Below are 19370 nucleotides of genomic sequence, written 5' to 3' on the forward strand. Positions count from 1 at the left end.
AGCTCTTCTCAGTAAGACAGTGGTAGCAGACTCAAATAGGTACCAAAACTGGGAGCGTGACAGGAGTGTGGGGACTGTGAGTGGCTATGGATCAGACGTATTACAAAGGGGTGTGTCCTGTACATATACAATATGCAAATACTTATTTTTACATGTGATGTACTTTAGGCTGTAAAATGCGGAAAAGATTTGATACTCCTGAGAGCTGGTGCAGAGTGTTACTCATATGAGCACAAGATAAAAGTGATAGGCAGAAACCTTTGGGAACCTGATCCTGCATTAATGAGTGTGCTGCTGCATAGCCATCAGACCTGCTTACTCTCTAGCATTTGATCAGTTTGCTTAGCCCTCTGGTCAGTCCCTCACTGTCTCTGGCTTTCCTCAGTCCCACTACCCCTTGCATAATGGGAACAGGGACAAGCAAAAGGGAAGAGGAGCAGCAAAAGCTTGCAGGTCCTGTGTCTGTACCACTTTAAGGCACCAAACATCAGGACAGGCAGGACTTGATATTAGATCCATTGAAGGCAGCTGAAGCTAAAAAACTGAGCTGCTGGTAGCCAGCCAGAGAGCATCAGGCCAGGGCCAAAACACAGAGCCCTACATCAATTTAGCAGCCTCAAGATTTTCAGAAGTTAGATAAGTATCTACTTACCTGACTTAAACCCAAGGTCTGAATCTCTTATAGTTTTCCCATTATGGCTGAAATATATGATTAATATACCACATGCAAGAGAAAAACTAATGTCTTAGAAACTGCTGTGAAATGTATGCCAATCTACATCCATGTTTCAATTTTCAGTAGTGACAGATTCTTTTAATAAAATTAATTATTAAATAACCCAACTGCTTCAAAAGAACCTACAAACATGAACAAATTAATCCTCATACCGCCTCTTGTGTGGCTGGTAAGTAAATCACCCCATTTTATGGAAAAGGAAACAAGGCTGACAGAAATAGTAATGAACCTGACTGTGGACATCAATCAACTGGCAAATCAGTGGCAACAGAGCTAGAATTAGACCTCAGTAGTTTGTTGGTCCCACTATAGTTCTCAGTTCATTAGACTGTACTACAGGGCCGGCTTTCTGAACGGCGGGGCCCAATTCGAATACCCGACGGCGGGTGGGTCTGCTCCGGGTCTTCCCCCGCTGCCAAAATGCTGCTGAAGACCTGGAGACCCCACCCCACTCCCCGCTGCCAAAATGCCACCAAAGACCTGGAGAGGACCCCACCCCCCGTGCACCCTCCCCCCCGGGCCACCGGGTGAGTAAAAAAAAAATTAAAAAGACACCTAAGGCGCAGGGCCCTCTTAGGCGCAGAGCCCAATTCTGGGGAAATGGCTTAAAGCCGGCCCTGCTCTACTAGCCCATCATTTAGAAAGAGCAGGGCAGTTTTTTATGAATGCACAAATCAATATATGATCTCACAAGCACCATGATGTTTCTATTTAACCTACAAAATAATCAGATTGGGACGCCAAACTTTCCTAATTTACTTAATATTAGTGCTTCAAATGGTACTTTAAAATGGGATGATGCTCACTTAACATGATTTCGATATCATCACTGATAGGCCTGTGTGCCTATACCATGAACTTCAGGGTCCTGTGTGACAACAGCAAAGCCAATACAGTCCTGCTTTCAGTGATAATCAATCCAGTAAAGCAAAGAAGAGATGGAGACGTTTCCAGTGACTCCAGCATATCAAGCAGTTCAAAAAAACCCTTTTTGTATAAGAGGCATGAGACATGTTACTACCACAATACATTAATTTTAACAAAAGATGAGCAACATCATATTCAATACTCAGAATCCATTCTGCAGGTTATTTAGTCTGTTGATTCTATCCTTCAGCTAAATAGGAACAAATGTACCTTGATGTGTCTGACTGTTATTCAGGTAACCTGTGATCCACTGAATATGCCTATTTTTTTAAATGTTCATTTTATTGCAATTTTTGCCTGACTTGATATTTTTCTTACCTGACAGGTGGGGGATCAAATAATTGAAATCAATGGGGAAAGTACAAGGGACATGACACATGCCAGAGCAATAGAGCTAATCAAGTCTGGTGGCAGGAGAGTGCGGCTCTTGTTAAAGCGCGGAACAGGCCAGGTTCCGGAATATGGTGGGTTTTCATTATTTTTCTCTCTCTCTCTGTCTGTGTGTGTGTATTTAAATGACATTCATTGTATACTAAGTATCAATTACACATTTAGGTCCCAGCACTTAAGCACATTCTTATATGCTGTCCTGAATATGGGTGGACTTATGAGCATGCGTAAGTGCTTTCTTGTACTGGTGCGGAAGATATGAACACATCATTTTCAGCTATGCCAACCCTGTACAGGCAATGCTTAAAATATATCTACTGGTAGGACCACTTCGAGCTCTTTAGCAGCATCTCTGAGTGTGCTAGGAGTTGCTGATGAATTCTTATAATCTTGATTGATAAAACAGTCCCTTCTAATACACTGCTATTGGTATTTCTCTGTACATTTGGAGTCATGGGGGCTGAGCCCACTCCCATCAGTTCAATGGCAAAACTTCAGTTGTGCAAGAGTGAGCCCATACTGTTCATTTTACAATGTATTTCTTAAGCTTTCTCATTTATCAGACAACCGAGAATTTACATGCATGATGTAATGAAAGTCAATTCTGAATAAAGAGACAGCATTTGCTCTTTTGGAAGTTGTACTGTAATAGGACCTTTTAATCTTATTTTTAAATTTTGTTTTTGTGTTTGTATTTCCTTGGAATTTTTTCTGTTCCAACTTTTTAAAAGGCTTCTAAAAAGTGTGTATAATTTCAGGCAATATTGAACCATATTAGTTATCTGACAGAATGCAATGGTGTATGTTATATAAGTATGTATTTAGTGATATCTTTAAATGTATGCCAATATATCAATGCACATTTAGCCCCAAATCCTGCAAACATTTACTCATGCTTAAATTTACCACCGTCAAAAATCTATGGGTCTACTCAGAGTAGTAAAGTTAAGCCTGGTCATAAGTATTTGCAGGATTTAGGTCCTTACAGAGCTTTACAAATTAATTTTATTTCCCTCTGATGCATAGTGATTCCTCTGAAGTTATTACCACCAATATGTATGTATGGTAAGAACTATTACACACAATGCAGAAAAACATAAGAACTGCAGACTTATATAGACTCCTTAATAAAATCCCAGAGCTTTAAGAAAATAAATAGTAAGATAATAGCTATGATAAGCAAAGTTTAGCCTTACAATCAGTTTTAAAGATCTGCTGTAGCCCACTATAGTATCTACAAGTAAAGTATAGCAATTCCAAGACAAGGAACACAATAGCTAAAAGCCCTAACACTCTAGAAATGTATAACTGAAAAGCCTCAACAAGACAGGGTACGGGCAAGGACTGATGATCCATTATGATAAATTCTGTAAAATAAATAGTAGAAAGTTCAGAATGAACCTTAACCTGAAGCAACAAGAAGTTAAAATAACCAAAGGCCTTTGTAATTATAAAAATAAGTAAAAAATGAGGCGAGGGGGTATGGCTAAGCAATCAGAATTTCAGTGGGGGCAGTGAATTTCATCCTTAAGGAGCAGGGCTTACTAGTATAATATGTTGTATGTGAAGAGGTTATGGCTAGTTACACCTGGGATTAAGAAGAATGCGAATTTGTTTTGTTTCCTGGTTTCAAGCCAAGCTTTAATATTTTATTTTCTATTGATTTTGCAGTTTTTAATGGGGATATTTCATTCCTGTGATTTGCTAAAGACATATATAGCCCCTCCCTCCTCCTCGGTAATTGCTACTTGGGGTGGTTTCTCTCATCTCCTCACATCGGTTGGGTCCTGGGTTCTTTTTTTGTGATGCCTGGTGCCTCCACCCAAGGTGCCTCCTGCTGTCCCTTGGGGAAAGGAATAATGCTACCACAGCTGGCAAGGAATATAAAGCCCAGGACACAAGAAACAATAAAGTACATCAACACAAAGCAAAGAAATGACACACCCAAAAATAACAGTATAACAAAGGGAGACTTTATTGGGAGCAGGAAAATAGGATCTGAGTGGAAAGGATTAAGGTTAACTAATAAGAACTAACCATCAACAACTCAACAAATTGCCCACCCCCAACATTCGCAACGCTTCCATCTCCTATCACCCTTCCTGGCACCTTCTCGGGCACATAGCATGCTGAGGGTGGGTCCGGAGACGAGTACTGCAGCGCTGTGAAAATTGGCCAGCTTAAACAAATGGAAAAATGTCCTCTTACGGTGTCTTCACCCCTTGGTGGGACAGGATCCTATCCTGGCTCCCTAGTCTGGTGCCCCATGGGGGTCTTGGCTGGCTCTCAGTAGTCAGGGCCAGACTGGATCACTGCCACTCTGGATGCTGATCTCTGCCGAGCTTGAACTGTCTGACCCATGCACTAGATCCCACAGCAGTTCAAAGACTCTCTTTTGGGGAAGTGGGAGTTAATCAGAGACTCTCTGAGCTGTTCTGCTTCTTTTTCAGCTCCCAGCTAACTCAAACCTCAACATTGAAACTAAGGCCTTGTCTACACTACAGTTTTGTTGGCAAAAGGCAGCGTTTGCTGACAAAACAGTGGAGCTGGAACACTATAAAGCTACTTTTGTCAGCAAAACTGCTGCTTCACCAACAAAATAAAACCACCTCGACGAGAGGCATAGAGCTTTTTGCAGAAAAGTTAAAGCAACATAGCGACAGTGTAGACGCTGCTGTTTGTTATATCGCCATAACTGGCCTCCCCCAGTATCCCACAATGCCCACCGTCACCGCTATGCTCACTGTTTTAAATGCTGCTGCCCTGCATCTAGCTACTCAGGCATGTGCCCCTCCCCTTTCAAAGATCCGGGATTAAGCTTTGACTTTCCTCAGCATGGAGAGCTCACAGAACTGCTGTGGATGCCGCTCCCGGCAGCTGAGGAGTCTGTGGGAGAACTTGGAGGGAATCACAGAACCATTAATGTAGAATCCTGCTCTCCCCGGCAGTAGGAACACAGCGGCCGGCAGGGCGGGCGGCTGGGGCTGGGGGTGGGGTGGGGGACTGCTGTGCTGTGCAGAGCCGGGGGCTGATGTTGGGGGGGGGTGTCCCCCTCCGCCTGCCTCAGGATTGGTTGCTCAGGTCACTGATGTCTGGTTGCTGATGTCTGAATGTAAAGAGACAGCATGCCAACACATTCTTCCCCAACACACACCCTGTCTCTCTAACACGGGGGTGGGCAAACTTTTTGGCCTGAGGGCCACATCAGGGTTCAGAAAGTGTATGGAGGGCATGGTGTAGTGTATTAAATTGCTCCTTATAGGAATGTGCTACTTATGCTGCCAGTCCTGGTGCTCTGAGCAGTGTGGTAAGGGGGCGGGGAGCAGGTGGGTTGGATAAGGGGCAGGAGGTCCTGGGGGGGCAGTCGGGGCAGGGAGCAGGGGGCAGTTGGATAGGGCATGAGAGTCCTGGGGGGCCTGTCAGGGGGCAGGGGTGTGGATAGGGGTCAGGGAAGCCAGGGGACAGGGAGAAGGGGGGGTTGGGATAGGGGGTGAGGTCCCGGGGGGCGGTTGGGGGTGGGGGGTCCCAGGAGGGGGCAGTCAGGAGACAAGGAGCAGGGGGGCGTTGGATGAGTCAGGGGTTCTGAGGGGGGCAGTCAGGGGGCGGGAAGTGGGAGGGGGTCAATGGGGGTGGGAGCCAGGCTGTTTGTGGAGGCACAGCCTTCCCTCCCTGGGGTTGTAATGTATTAAATTGCTCTCTGTAGGAATGTGCTACTTACATTGTACTACTTATGGCTGCCAGTCCTGGTGCTCATTCCTACAGAGAGCAATTTAATACACTACACCTGGCGGCTCTCGCAGCTGCACTGCCTGGCAGGAAATCGCAGCCCTGCTGCCCAGAGCACTGGCAGCACAGCTGCCCAGAGCACTGGCAGCACAGCAAGCTGAGGCTGCAGGGGAGGGGGGCAGCAAGGGAGGGGCCGGGGCTGGCCTCCCCATCCGGGAGCTCAAGGGCCGGGCAGGACGGTCCCACGGGCCGTAGTTTGCGCACCTCTGCTCTAACATATACATTCCACACACACACCATCTCTCACACATTTCCCCAAGACACACTGTTTCTGTCTCTATCCTCCCAACACACACTCCATGTCACACACTCTCCCCACCTCCCTCCCACATACACTGCAGTCAAAAAGCAGCTGGCTATCTAGTAGGATGCCCATGGAATGATGGGATTAAGAAATGTGTATCATGTGACACTGTACCTGCCCCATAAGGCACTGCAAATCCTTCCCAAAGCACCCTGCTGCCAGTTGTACAGTGGGATAGCTGCTCTTTGTGTCGATGCAAGAGCTGCTAGTATGGATGCGCTTTGCCCACACAAGAAGTATAGAGTGGACATGCAAAAGCGGTTTAATTAAAGCGGCATAAGTTTTGTTGCCAAAACTCTGTAGTGTAGACAAGACCTAAAACTAGTCTCTGACTCTGAGTCAGGCTGACCCCCTCCCAGTGAGGGGCTGAGCAGCCCCAGCTCATCATCATTGGCCCCGCAAACTACTAGTCCCACACACTATTCTGTCCCCACTCCTGACTCAAAGCATGCTGGGAAATGGTGTAAGCAGGCTCTGGTAGCCATTACTGTTGTAGACCATAGGGTAAGTTCCCCCTAGAAGTTCAGTCCAGAGTTCCATGAGCTGCCAAACTCCAGTTGTGGGTTACACATACAACTTCCATGCACAGGCAAAACTCTATTGTAAGTTCTACCGACCCCAGACAGTTTCCACTGAAGTCTATGGGAGTCTTTCCATTGTCTTTCCTGAAAGATGGATCAGGCCCTGAATGACTTAAAAATGCCTGCCCTAGAATCTGCAACAGGAAGTATAGAGTTTAAACAATTTCTACCTCCTGAACTTTAATTTCAGTTTCTGAGTTCCATGATTTCATGCTTTTTGCAAAGTAGGTCAATTTTTCACCTAATCACCATGATTCGGATGCCTGGTGCAGTATACTCTAGTCATCTGAAGTTAGACTTAATCAGGAACTGGAGTTGGGTGCCTACCTCCAAAACAAAGATGTCCTTATTTACAACCAAAAAAGATTGTGTTATTGAAATGCAATGCTAAATTATACTCATTGTCCTGGAGGATTACATAAGAATATAGGGAAGACTAAAGAATAAACTTTTAAAAAAGTTTCTGCTTCAATACATGCAATTATATAAAAGAAAATGATTTGGGGGGATGTGCTTGGGGGAGGCAGGGTTTCATCTGTAATGGGTTGGGAGGGTGTATTACATTGACCCTTTTTATGTGTTCTTATAAATAATATATAAGCACCTAGGGGTTTAGATAAATCAAAATAAATATAAATATTACATCTTTAAATTAAAAGTTAACTTTATCCTCAATATTTTGTGGTGTCACTCCCATTAATACCAGTGTAAGTCTCCCAGCTACTGCCCCTTACTCTTCTGAAAACATTAGAGTTAGTGTCTGTCCGACTTCAATTGAGATCAGCTAAGAAGTTCATACTGAGAAATGTTTACCTCATCTTCTCACCTGGTAAAAGTGTCAGGACATGTGGTTGTGGTTGATAGGTAGGGCCCTACCAAATTCACGGCCATGAAAAATGTGTCATGGACCGTGAAATCTGGTCTCACCCTGTGAAATCTGGTGTTTTGTGTGCTTTTACCCTATACTGTACAGGTTTCACAGGGGAGACCAGTGTTTCTCAAATTGGGAGTCCTGGCCCAAAAGGGAGTTTCGGGGGGATCGCAGTATTGCCACCCTTACTTCTCTGCTGCCTTCAGAGCTGGGCAGCCACTGACTGAGGCAGCAGCACAGAAGTAAAGGTGGAAATTCCATACCAGGCCATCCTTACTTCTGTGCTGCTGCCGGCGGTGGCTCTGCCTTCAGAGCTGGGCTTCCTGCCAGCAGCCACCGCTTCCCAGCTCTGAAGGCAGTCCTGCCACCAGCAGCAGTGCAGAAGTAAGGGGAGCAGTACCGCAATCCCCCCTACAATAACCTTGTGATCCCCCCCTAACTCCTTTTTCGGTCAGGATCCCTACAATTACAGCACCATGAAATTTCAGATTTAAATAGCTGAAATCATGAAATTTACCATTTTTAAAATCCTATGACCTTGAAATTGACCAAAGTGGACCATGAATTTGGTAGGGCCCTATTGATAGGAGAAGGAGGTACCCACCATTTTAGTTTGTTATTTCTTCCCATAGACCCAGCCTCCCCTACAAAGCTCAGTTTTATAGGCAGAGCTGAATCACGTCTCTTAGTGACTCATCATCTGCTCTTTATTGACACTACAGCCCCAGTGATGCGCTGTGTCATTATTTATCTATGGACCATGTAGTAGCATGATATTTATATTTCCATGCCAAGGAGATTGCCATCCCTTCCATACTGAGAGTTAGCTGAAGCCTCTCTCAGGTTTCCTTCAATCACTGATTAGAGATACTGGGTCACAACAGTCCTTTTTCCCTCATGGCTGCAGGCAGTCAGTTACCCATTCTTTTCTGCAGTTAGAGTTATGAACAGAATTATTTATATAAACTAATAAATGAGGCGTGCCTGTTACTCAAATTCAGATTTTTTCTTCTCTCATGTGGTCAGCATTGGCCCTATTTCCTCCAGCGTTAGAGATCCTATTTTTCCAGCTTCCAACAGGATTGTTTCTCTGACCAGAACTTCTAATCCCCTTCCTGCCTCCCAGTTACTCGCACCACACCCCACCATATGCATGTCCTGGAAGTGCTACCTAGACACCTCATTCCGAGCCCTTAATCATTCTGAGAGCAGTGGAAATATTTAACGGGACAAGTTCCTAGCAGGTCCAATCCGCTTCTTAAAGCAACCTTCATTGACACTCTTTATGTTTTTCCTGTGTCTTTTAATTTCCTGGTGATTTCAAGAGCTTGTTACAAGCTGTAATTCATGAATTCACACAAAATATTTTTTCCTGTATGACTTTGCTTAAAAAACAATTCTGCAGTAGGCTGCATTTTAGGCATCTATCTTGCCAAACATGACATAATAACATGCTTGGAAGTGGGACCCACATGCCTAAATCTTTGCAGAATCGGGGCCTTAGTGCATTGCTAGTTATTTAAGGGAGGGAGGTTTTTGTAATTTAGTTACAACGTAAAGTTTCGGTATACACAAATGCTGGAATTAGCAATGACTCGTTTTTCAAGAAGCCCTGGGGAAGCTCAGCTGTTTGAATTTCAGCACAGCCATGGTGACTAACACTGAGAATGACAGAGCTGATACCAATACAAAGACTTTTGATATTAAGGAATTTTCTTTATGATTTTGGAATTTAATAAAACCTTCAATTTTATAAGTTACAGCTCCTTTAAAAAGCACCTCAAGATGTCTTCCACAATTCAGCAGAATCTGCTTCCCAAATATATATGTATAGTACCTCGATCTTTCACTAATATGATGACTTACTGCATGCTTGTTAGTCTTGGCTTTAGAGAAAGTCTTTTTCCTGTATTTATAAGCTTTTTACTCAGCTGCTCTAAACTTACTAAGGATTCTTTGTTCTAACAATAGTAATATATCTTTGTCACTGGTTCTGTTAATTCTAATGATTGGTCCTAGGCTGTTCCTCCCCTTCCTTTAGGAATGGTACCTTCCAGTCTCTCCATGTGCATGAAAAGTGACAAGCATGGGTCCCCATATTTCTACTTATTGGGCCACCCTAAAGACACGGTTTGTAAACTCTGCATGTATATTATCATTCTCTAATATGCTTTTGTTTCACGCAACTGTTTTAACTGAGGCTTTTCCTACTTTTTCTTACACGCTAGCTTATTGAGAGGCTCCTACTATATTGGATTGTTCCTAATAGCTGAGAACCTAATCAACTAAGGAGAATACCTATCTATTTTAGATCTTTAAAAGTATATTTTCATTTCCTAGATGGGAGTGTAGCCCTGTAACTTCTACTGCTGCTAGTGGGAGAAGCCTGGCTATGTCCCTCTGAGAAGGTGTCTTCTTGTATTTGTAACAAAGATTTACACTATAACGACAACTTTCCTAGAAGAATAACTAAAGGACTTAGAAGCGATGCCATAGTTTTACCCTTTCTGCTGGTACTTGGCTCTCCACAATACTGTTAATCTGAAGATGGACGTTATATCTTGACCTAAAATAATGTTGCTGTGCTTTCATTGCAACATTCTGTAATAAATTTTCCCCCCAAAAATGCTGATTCAGATGGCACAGCTTTGCACTCAGTTTCAAGTTATTTCCTTCATAAATCAGGTCTTACTGCATGGTTTGTTCAAAGTTACCAAATCATAATATATAGTCACAGCCCAGAAATGATATCTGAAAGGAAACATTTATTTTTCCTGGTTCATATTGATTGTGGTCATCAGAGAAATCTCAAAAGTAATCTCTGCTGGTACATTTAACAGTTATGGAAGTCTCTCACAGAATAACTTTGTACAACGTAATATTTTCATTAAAACTGTGGCCTACTAGCAGAACAATCTAAAACACTTCAAGCAGAAAGGTTGGGAACAGAGAGGGAGATTTCCAAAGGTGTCTCACTGCCTTTTGGGCCTTTGAAAATCTCCTCCAAATACTGTACAAGGCCAACATTTCAGCTCCTCTAACAATGTTCTCACAAAATATGCAGTCTCATTTGGGGTGAGGGGTGTGAAGTGTAGCAGTCTGTTATTGCGCATGCAGATCAGTTACCCATCTGATTGTCCTTTGCAAATGCAGTTATCCAGTTTGTGTCCCCAAATGTGACTTTGCATCTACAAACTGATATGCCCATATATTTTGCTGACACAGTTTTAGAGGCCCTTTCAAAACCATTGTACTAACAGATTTTACACTTGTACCAGTTCTCAGTTTTGTTTGAATGTCTGAGGCAGTACTGAGGGGGCTCAGTAAGGGAATTAATTTCTTAGTAGTGTGGAAATCAGAGCTGTACCATTTTATACAATCTGTTATCTCACCTCACTTCTGCTTCATGCTCATTGGCAAAGACAGTACAGGTCATCTTTCAAGATAGTGAGAGGTGAGATCATGCAGAGAGCTGCACTATATAGCTATATCAGATTCATCTGGTAAGTCTATATTCACAAATAAAGCGAGTTAGGTGACCTTGGCTCCACAATGAATACTATCTCATATAACCATGACTTTGCAGTGAGTATACACACACACACACACACATTCAAATTACTTTTTGTTGCTTTAGGATAAAAAACATGGGAAGGAAGGTTGTTCCCTCCTAAAACTGGTAGATGTTGGCATCCTCTATCAGTGTATCTTAATTCAGTAGCATTCAGTAACTCAGCTATGGATGAGTGGCTGCCGATGTTCTAATTATTATTTGGCCTTATTAGAACTTTTCTTAGAGCCAAAACTTGACAGAGACAGGGTGTCAGTCATCAACATAAAAAACTTTGTTGGATGGAATTTTCAGCTTCTATAACACATATGTTTTTAAAACTTCCCGAAAATAATGTATAAAAGATCTGCTCTAGAAATTATTTTGGGGAAGTTCTATGGCCTCTGCTATACAGGAGGCTAGACTGGATGGTCACAGTGGTCCCTTCTGCTCTTAGAATCTGTAAGTCTATGAAAATGAAAATGAACTAAAGCTACCAGCACAGTTCCCATAGTCCCTCAATAGCCATCAGATGGTAACAATTTCCAGTCCCTTCTGTCTTGACCTATATTCAGACAAGGGACAGGGTTCCATTGCCTAGTCCTTCATTTACTCAGTCCCTTCAAAAAGCGACAAGGTGTGATATCAACTGACCGTCTTAGAAGCAGAAAACTTGCTGTGGAAATTAACTAAGAAAGTACTGCTATACTGCCTTTTATTTTTAATGTAATTAGTATTTCACTTAGACTATTTCTTAAAATCCACCTCTCGCTTCAGTTTCTATATTCAGGACATTTCAGCTTGCACCTTTTGTAACAGTCTAATGAATTTTTTTTTAATTTAATATGGATATATACACCTATCTCATAGAACTGAAAGGGACCTTGAAAGGTCATTGAGTCCAGTCCCCTGCCTTCACAGGAGGCCCAAGTACCATCTCTGACAGATTTTTGCCCCAGATCCCTAAATGGCCCCCTCAAGGATTAAACTCACAACCTGGGTTTAGCAGGCCAATGCTCAAACCACTGAGCTATCCCTCCCCTCTGTTATTAATGCAGTATTAATAGCCAAGATCATAGCTTTGTATTTATTTTTAAAAAAAAATCTTATTGAATACAGTATTTTTGGGCTCATCAAAAATTGCTTGATTAGTCAAATTGAGCTGTATCACTGACTTGCTTTAACAGTAAAATCTAAAGCTCATAACAAAAGTGAATGAATTTCCTGGACTTTTCGTATTGCATGTGTAATTATAAGATCAGCTACCCTGATGCCCTACAACAGTGGTCTCCAACCTTTTTATGCACAAGATTACTTTTTGAATTTAAATGCAAACCAGCATCTACCCCACCCCTTCCCTGAGGCCCTGCCCCTTCCCCAAGGCCCCACCCCGCTCACTCCATCCCCCTTCCCTCCGTTGCTCACTCTCCCCCACCCTCACTCACTTTCACTGGGCTGGGGCAGGGGGTTAGGGTGCAGGAGGGGCTAAGGGGTGCTGGCTCTGGGAGGGGGTGAAGGGCTGGGGGTTGGGGTGCGGGAGGGGTGCAGGCTCCCGCTGGGCGGCACTTACCTCAGGTGGCTCCCGGTCAGTGGCGCAGTGGGGCTAAGGCAGGCTCCCTGCTTGCCCCAACCCTACATCACTTTTGGAAGTGGCCATCACGCCCCTGCAGCCCCTGCAGGGGGGGCGGCATGCGGCTCCATACGCTGCCCCTCTCTGAAGGCACCGCCCCCGCAACTCCCATTGGCTGCAGTTCCCCATTCCCGGCCAATGGGAGCTGCAGGGACAGTGCTTTCAGGCAGGAGCAGCGGATGGAGACCCCTGCCTCTCTCTCTCCCCCAGGGCCTCAGGGGTGTGCTGGCCACTTCCGGGAGTGGCGCATGGCCAGGGAAGGCAGGGAGCCTGCCTTAGCCCCGCTGCGCCACTGGACTTTTAGCGGCCGGAGATCACGATTGACTGGCAGAGCCTCCAGGATCGACCAGTCGATTGCGATCGACCAGCTGGTGACCTCTGCCCTACAAATACTGACAGTCAAGTAAGTAAATGTCCAAGTGATTAAAAACTGCTCTAGTGACTACATGTAATGATAAAGTGTGTGCCTATGCATCACAAAGTATTTTGAATCTTAGGGGGGGAAATGGCTTGATATGCATTTTTCCCCTGGAGTTTGCTGACCAGCATCCCTTTTAAAAAACGCCGTGCGTTTGGATAACCAAATATGCAGCACTGAGCCACTATGCAGTATATAGCCCCAAGTACCATACATAGAAACCTGACAGCTACAGCATAGGTGTCGAGTTTTAAGAAGGACTTGCAAAGAGAGAGTGGTTGCAGGAAAGCCGTTCTAGGAAGGCAGGGCAGCACAAAAAGCAGGCAAGAGGACAAGCATGGGAGAAGGAGATAAATGGAGTAGACAGAAGGGAGGCAAAGATGGAGCAAAGGAGCAGAAGGAGGAATGGCAGGAAACAAGATCAGAGACGTGAGCAGGATTGAATAGTGATGGACCTTGAAGGGGACGCCCACGAGCTTGAATTTGATAAGGAAAGGACATCAAAGTCAAGTTACACCTACCCTAGATATATATGTTGGGGGGCTTCTGATCTTCAGTGTGTCAATGATGAACAGTGCCTTTTTTTTTCTTTTTCTTTTTTTTTTAGTGGTGAGCCCTGTATTATCCATTGTGTAATACATGACAAAATTAGACAGCTGCTTCCTAATGCTGTGTGTTTGCCTGCCTGGTATTAACTGTGAGCACAAAGCTAAACACCACAGGTGTCTTCAACCACCTGAGGACTGCCTGTGTCTAGTTCTTGACATGTTTAGAAGTTGTTACATTTGCATAGTAATTGGCTAATGAGTCTTGACTCGTACGGTTACATCAGATACCCAGGCCTGTTGAGAGTACTAATCAGATAATCCAGTTCATTCTTTTGAAATGCCCGTCTTATAAATCTCTAGAGCTCAGTGTTGAATGGTATTGGGAACTTGATCTGTCCCATATATCAGACAATGATGGGAGAGGCAAAAATCAATAGGGTCATTTTGAAACAGTGCCCTTTCCTTATGCGAGCACCTTGACTGAGCTGAGAACATTCATTCATATTCATGCTGCATTCCCAATAGCCATCCTCTTATTTCTAGCAACACCAACTTAATTTCAGGAACTTGTGGTGTGGAAAAAAGAGGGACTAACTAAATGAATCAAAATACTGGTTGATAAAATTGGCCTAAAACCATCAGGCAATTTGAATATGAGCTCCAAAAGGTTCTATCAGTTCTTAGACCTATGGGTAAAAACTATTCAAGGACAAAATTCAGTATTTGTGTGTTTCACAAACAAATCCATAACATTTAACAAATATGTAGCAGTTGATGAGAGAGGAGAACATTCTTCAGTTGGGAAAATGAAAGGTATATATTATCTGTCTTACGTAACAGCACATTTTATATTTTAAAAGATTTATTGCCCTTTTGTATCGGTATTTTGTAACTTTTGCTACAGAACTGAAAGTATAAAATGCCATTTCGAGAGACAGAGTGATGGGGAACATTTTCATGGGTTTTGTGGCAGTATGTCTGATCTTCCAGAGAACTGCTATAGAACCTTTATTTTTTGAATGTACAACTCTTGGAAGATAAATTCCAACGTCAAAAGAGCAGTTCTGACTGCCTCTGTGACCTTGACCAAGTCACTTAAAACACTCTAACCCTCCTCACCCATCTGCAAAATGAGGATGATAATATTTACTTACATTACCTCGTGGGCTTGTTGTGAGGATAATTAATGCTCAAAAACACTTTAAAGATTTACAATTCTAATTAAAGACTAAATATTATTAATTATGACATTATTATTAATTATTATTAAAGTAGAACCTCACTAATCCACACACATTATCATTCATATCAAAATTGGCAGTCCATCTCCACATCTGAGCAGAGTTTTAATAAGAGTGCTGTACAGTGAGTTCTCTTGTTACTAAGCCTTAATTATTTTTACATAATATGCTACAGTAGATTTGCCAGTACCATATGAAGTGTATATGATCACAGCTAAATTACAGTGAATAAAATACATGACAAACCTTACCCTTGAGCTTTTATCCATGGTTTGGTCACATAAACTGTCATCCAGACTCACCCCACCCTGTAAGGAAAAATAAAGTCCCAACTAAAGGTCTCTTCCTATCCCTTGTCTTCTTGTATTTGCTTGCTGTATTTCCAAGACACAAACTCAAAGCCAGAACAACTCAACTCCAGTGACTGGGTAATAACTGTCCAAGGCCTAATCAGCTGAGAGGAGAGAGTTCACATCCTTCCTCTACAATAAGCTCTTCTGCACTAACTTCCTCTTTCCTTTTATAACCTCGCCCAGCTCAGCTATGTGACAGGAAGGAATCCAGTAACCCCTTACATGCTGGAATGCCTTTGCACCTCGTCACTAGTCACTTGCTGGATTTGGCAAATTAATAAGTCATTCACAGTGGGTCACCCAGACAATAGCATAAACAAGAAAAATATTATTTATGTACATCTTAAGGAGTCCCCCATATTCTGGTCAAAGATGCTTTCCCTCCCCTAATCCCTCCACCCATATTGTGTAAACACGCAGGCCATATTTCCTCCTCCCCAGAAAGCCCAGCACAGCTCCTATAATGGAGGGTTTGCAGACCATGTCTCTGTAGGTCACTGAATTAGCCAACTGTAGGGGCATCTAACTTCCACCCCATGCTGTCTTGGCTGGATGTAGGTTTTCTGGGAGGCACTTATATGTAGCACCTGGCAGAGTGGGGCCCAGTGGTCTGAATTTTCAAAAGTAACTAGTGATTTGGGGTGCCCAACCTGAGTCAGCTTAAAGGGACTTGATGCTCAGAAAGTGCTGAGCACCCACTTCTATAAAACAGACCTCATTCAGGTGTCTCAGGTTGGACACTTCACACCTTTGAGCATAAAAATGGAGGCTACGTCTCTGGAAAGACAATGGGCTTGTCTACGCAGTGTAGTAGTGTGCATAAGTGGAGTGTGAATTCTAATGCACACCAGTGTGTTGTGCACTAACTGGCCTGTGTAGACCCTGCTGGCAAGCATTAAAAGTTCCCTAGTGTGTGTTAACATAGTATTGTTTGAAACAGGACTACATTCATGTGCACTAGAAAACTTTTAGCATGCAGCAGCAGCAGGGTCCACAGGCGCCAGTTAGTGCATAACACATTGATGTGCATTGGAATTTACATCCCACTGATGTGCACTGCCATACCATGTAGACAAGCCCAATGAGACAACTTACTGCTTGGCTGTACAGCTAAAGAGTGTTCACAGGCTGGGATGCAGTGTCTTGGCTCCACTTGTCCACTCCACATTCTCATTTCATAATATTATAAAAACAATGGCTTTTCAGCTTGCTCGATGATATAAAATAAATAACCCCTACCGATCTTACTAACGGATGCACTACCAGTAAGCAACCAGATGTGCAAACACAGAGGCACACATTCAGTAAAGAACGGATATAGATCTGGAGTTTCTGAGAGCTATTAAACATAATAATGAATTTCAAAAATAACCCCTTAGTAAAATAGTCTTTAGCAACTAGAAACCAACAGCTTCCAAGAGCTTTGCAGAGGCATGTAGGAAATGCAAGTCCAGTCAACTGGGAAGGGAAGGCAGGCCTGTTTTCAAGAGTCCCAAGAGATCCTGTCTCCCCACTTTTGAAATTATCCCAATCTATTTGTGATCTTTTTCCCAAATGCTGGTTCCTGAGCCAATAGCAATGGGAGGATAGTTAAGTTTTTGACATCTGTCCTGGATCCAAATTCCACTGAAACTGTAATTCTTAGCTTGAAAACCTTTCAAACAAATATAACTATATTTTTAAAAACTCAACAGAATGAGGTCACTGACACTTTTTCAATGCTATCTAGTAATTTTGAAAAACTTATTGGAACATATTGTTTGAACAAAGATGACTACAGAACATTTTATATACTGGAACAGTTTTGCAAGTGGAATTGTGTATACTACCCAGCTTTCTAAGTGTCTGGGCTTTCTGTCAATATTTGTATTGTACTTATAAACCATGTACTGAATATGAAAATGTTAAGATCACCCATTCACTGACTTCCCTCTCATTATACTGGTCTTTTTTTGCAGGAGACTCTGTCCCACATTATAAAGAAAAATTAGAAAATCTGACACCCTGATTAGCCAATTGACATAATAACTAACCTGATCACAGGTGCTGCTGTGAATCTTCAATTCCCAGTATCCTAGTTTTTGAAAGATGTTCTCTTAGACCCCGGTTCAGCAATCTAGCCTATTCAGCAAAACACTTAGGCACAGACTTAAGTGCTTTGTTCAGTGGGGATGGGCTTAAACACTTTGCTTTGCTGAACTGAGTCCTTAAATGGAAGTTAAGGGTGATCAGCACCTCACAGAAGGCATTCAGCCCCTGGCAGGATCAGCTTCCTATGGAAGTTCATTTGTTCAGCAACTCATACACTCTCCAAATACTGTAAGTCGAGGCTACTTTTATTCAGCAAACCATGTCCCCAATATTAACCGCATAGCTCTAAGAATGACAGCTATTTATCGACCAGTCAAAATGTGAGACTTCCTAATGCCTATTTTAGCTGCAATGATTAATAATTTTAATATTTAAATATAATTAATGGTGTAGTATCGACCTCTTAAATTATTCACTCTATATAGAATGTTTTTTTTTCATTAATGCCACACATTTTATTAACATATGTATGAACAGTGTGGCTTAATACTATTAATAAAAACTAATTTAAAAGTCATTATCTTTTTAAATTATACAGCCATTTGTAATATAGCTCTCCTTGCTATGCCTCAGCTCTGGATGAGATCTGCTCTGGCTTCCAATAGCTCTTCATCTGTGGTCTGGCCACATTGAAAAAAAAATGCTTTCCTTATTAAAGTGAATAAAGTATTATCACTTGACTAGCTCATAGTTGGCCACAGTTAACTCATTGCCTTTACCAGACCAGGGGCTAGGAGAGTGGTCCCCTCTCTCTTTCATTGTACAGTCCTTGGGTGTCCAAAAACCAGATAATATCCTCTCCTGGACTTAAAATGAACTCTTCTCCTTATTCCTTTCAAAGCTGGTCTCTTTCTAGCAATCTCTAGGTTTAAAATACACGTCAGTGATTTTTCAAGTTAGATTCCTAACTCTGCAAAACTCTCAGGCAGTATATAAGAATAAGGAAATCAATGGGAATTTTGCCTATGGGCACATAAGAGGGTCTTCAGCAAGGATGTGTGGGAGACTTCCTGTCTGATCTATTTTAGGACACATACCGTTTTGAATCTAAATACAGGACAAAATTAAAAGTGGCATGAAGTGAATCCAAAAGGAAGCAACATCTGGCCATTTAATAATAAAGAGTCTGAAAGGAATGATGGCAATAGGGCATGAAGGGAACTGGGATGCACCTAAATGAGGCATAGAGGGAGACTCTGGGGATTTTCTACAAACTAAGTGCTCCAGGCTTTCAATGCAGCTGTCTCCTTTATCAATCCCCTTTTCCCACCCAGGTATAATTCCACACTCACATGCCTCTTACGGACTTGCTGATACCTGCAGGAGTGAGCCCTGCTCTAAGGAGCCTCATGCAGAAATTATCCACCAAGCCCAATTCAAACCTTTGTCACTTATCAAAACAAAGAGAATTTCCCCGAAATCACTTTGTTCAAAAGAATTAAGATTAAATGTGTTTCACCCACCAAAAAAATACAGGCAATAAAAATTCCAAACATGACCAAGTCTGTAAATGAAAAATAAAGAGTCACATCCTCATTGTCATATACTCCTTCCTCTCTTGCCAGCATCCTACTTGACTTACACTTTCCATCTAGGCTTAGCCTTGCCCCGGAAAATATGCAATAATATATGCACAAGTCAAAATTACTAGGAGAATATAAAAATCTTATACCTATTTACAATATACTAGAATACTAGAACACTGCACTACTAATCAGTACAAAAAGACAACACCGGATAGTTATTATAATTATCACTTATAAGGTCTGTATAAACTTAGACAAGTTTGCACCATGCCATTTGCCACACACTTCATAACACCAAACAGACCAATTATTTTATTTCTGCTCATAAAAACGTTCTTCTAGCCAACAGCACGTCATAATATAAAACCTATTGTACTCTGACAAAACTGAATGTAGCTTGGGGACTACATTCCTCTCA

General features: G+C 42.5%; 1 protein-coding gene across 5 annotated transcripts in view; it reads left to right on the top strand.

Annotated features, from left to right (window-relative positions):
• The window catches only part of MAGI2 (membrane associated guanylate kinase, WW and PDZ domain containing 2), a 1096261-nt gene that overhangs the window by 1066375 nt on the left and 10516 nt on the right, over positions 1 to 19370 (top strand). For 4 of the 5 annotated variants that reach the window (XM_045031437.1, XM_045031446.1, XM_045031453.1 and 1 more), the window contains one exon: positions 1989 to 2127. In XM_045031437.1, the coding sequence (XP_044887372.1) occupies positions 1989 to 2127 (139 nt within the window). Of the gene's footprint in view, positions 1 to 1988; positions 2128 to 9636; positions 9726 to 19370 lie in introns of all 5 variants that reach the window. The other variant, XM_045031468.1, reaches the window with a different exon arrangement.

Source organism: Mauremys mutica, chromosome 1 (genome assembly GCF_020497125.1).
Source record: "Mauremys mutica isolate MM-2020 ecotype Southern chromosome 1, ASM2049712v1, whole genome shotgun sequence".
NCBI lineage: Eukaryota > Metazoa > Chordata > Testudines > Geoemydidae > Mauremys > Mauremys mutica.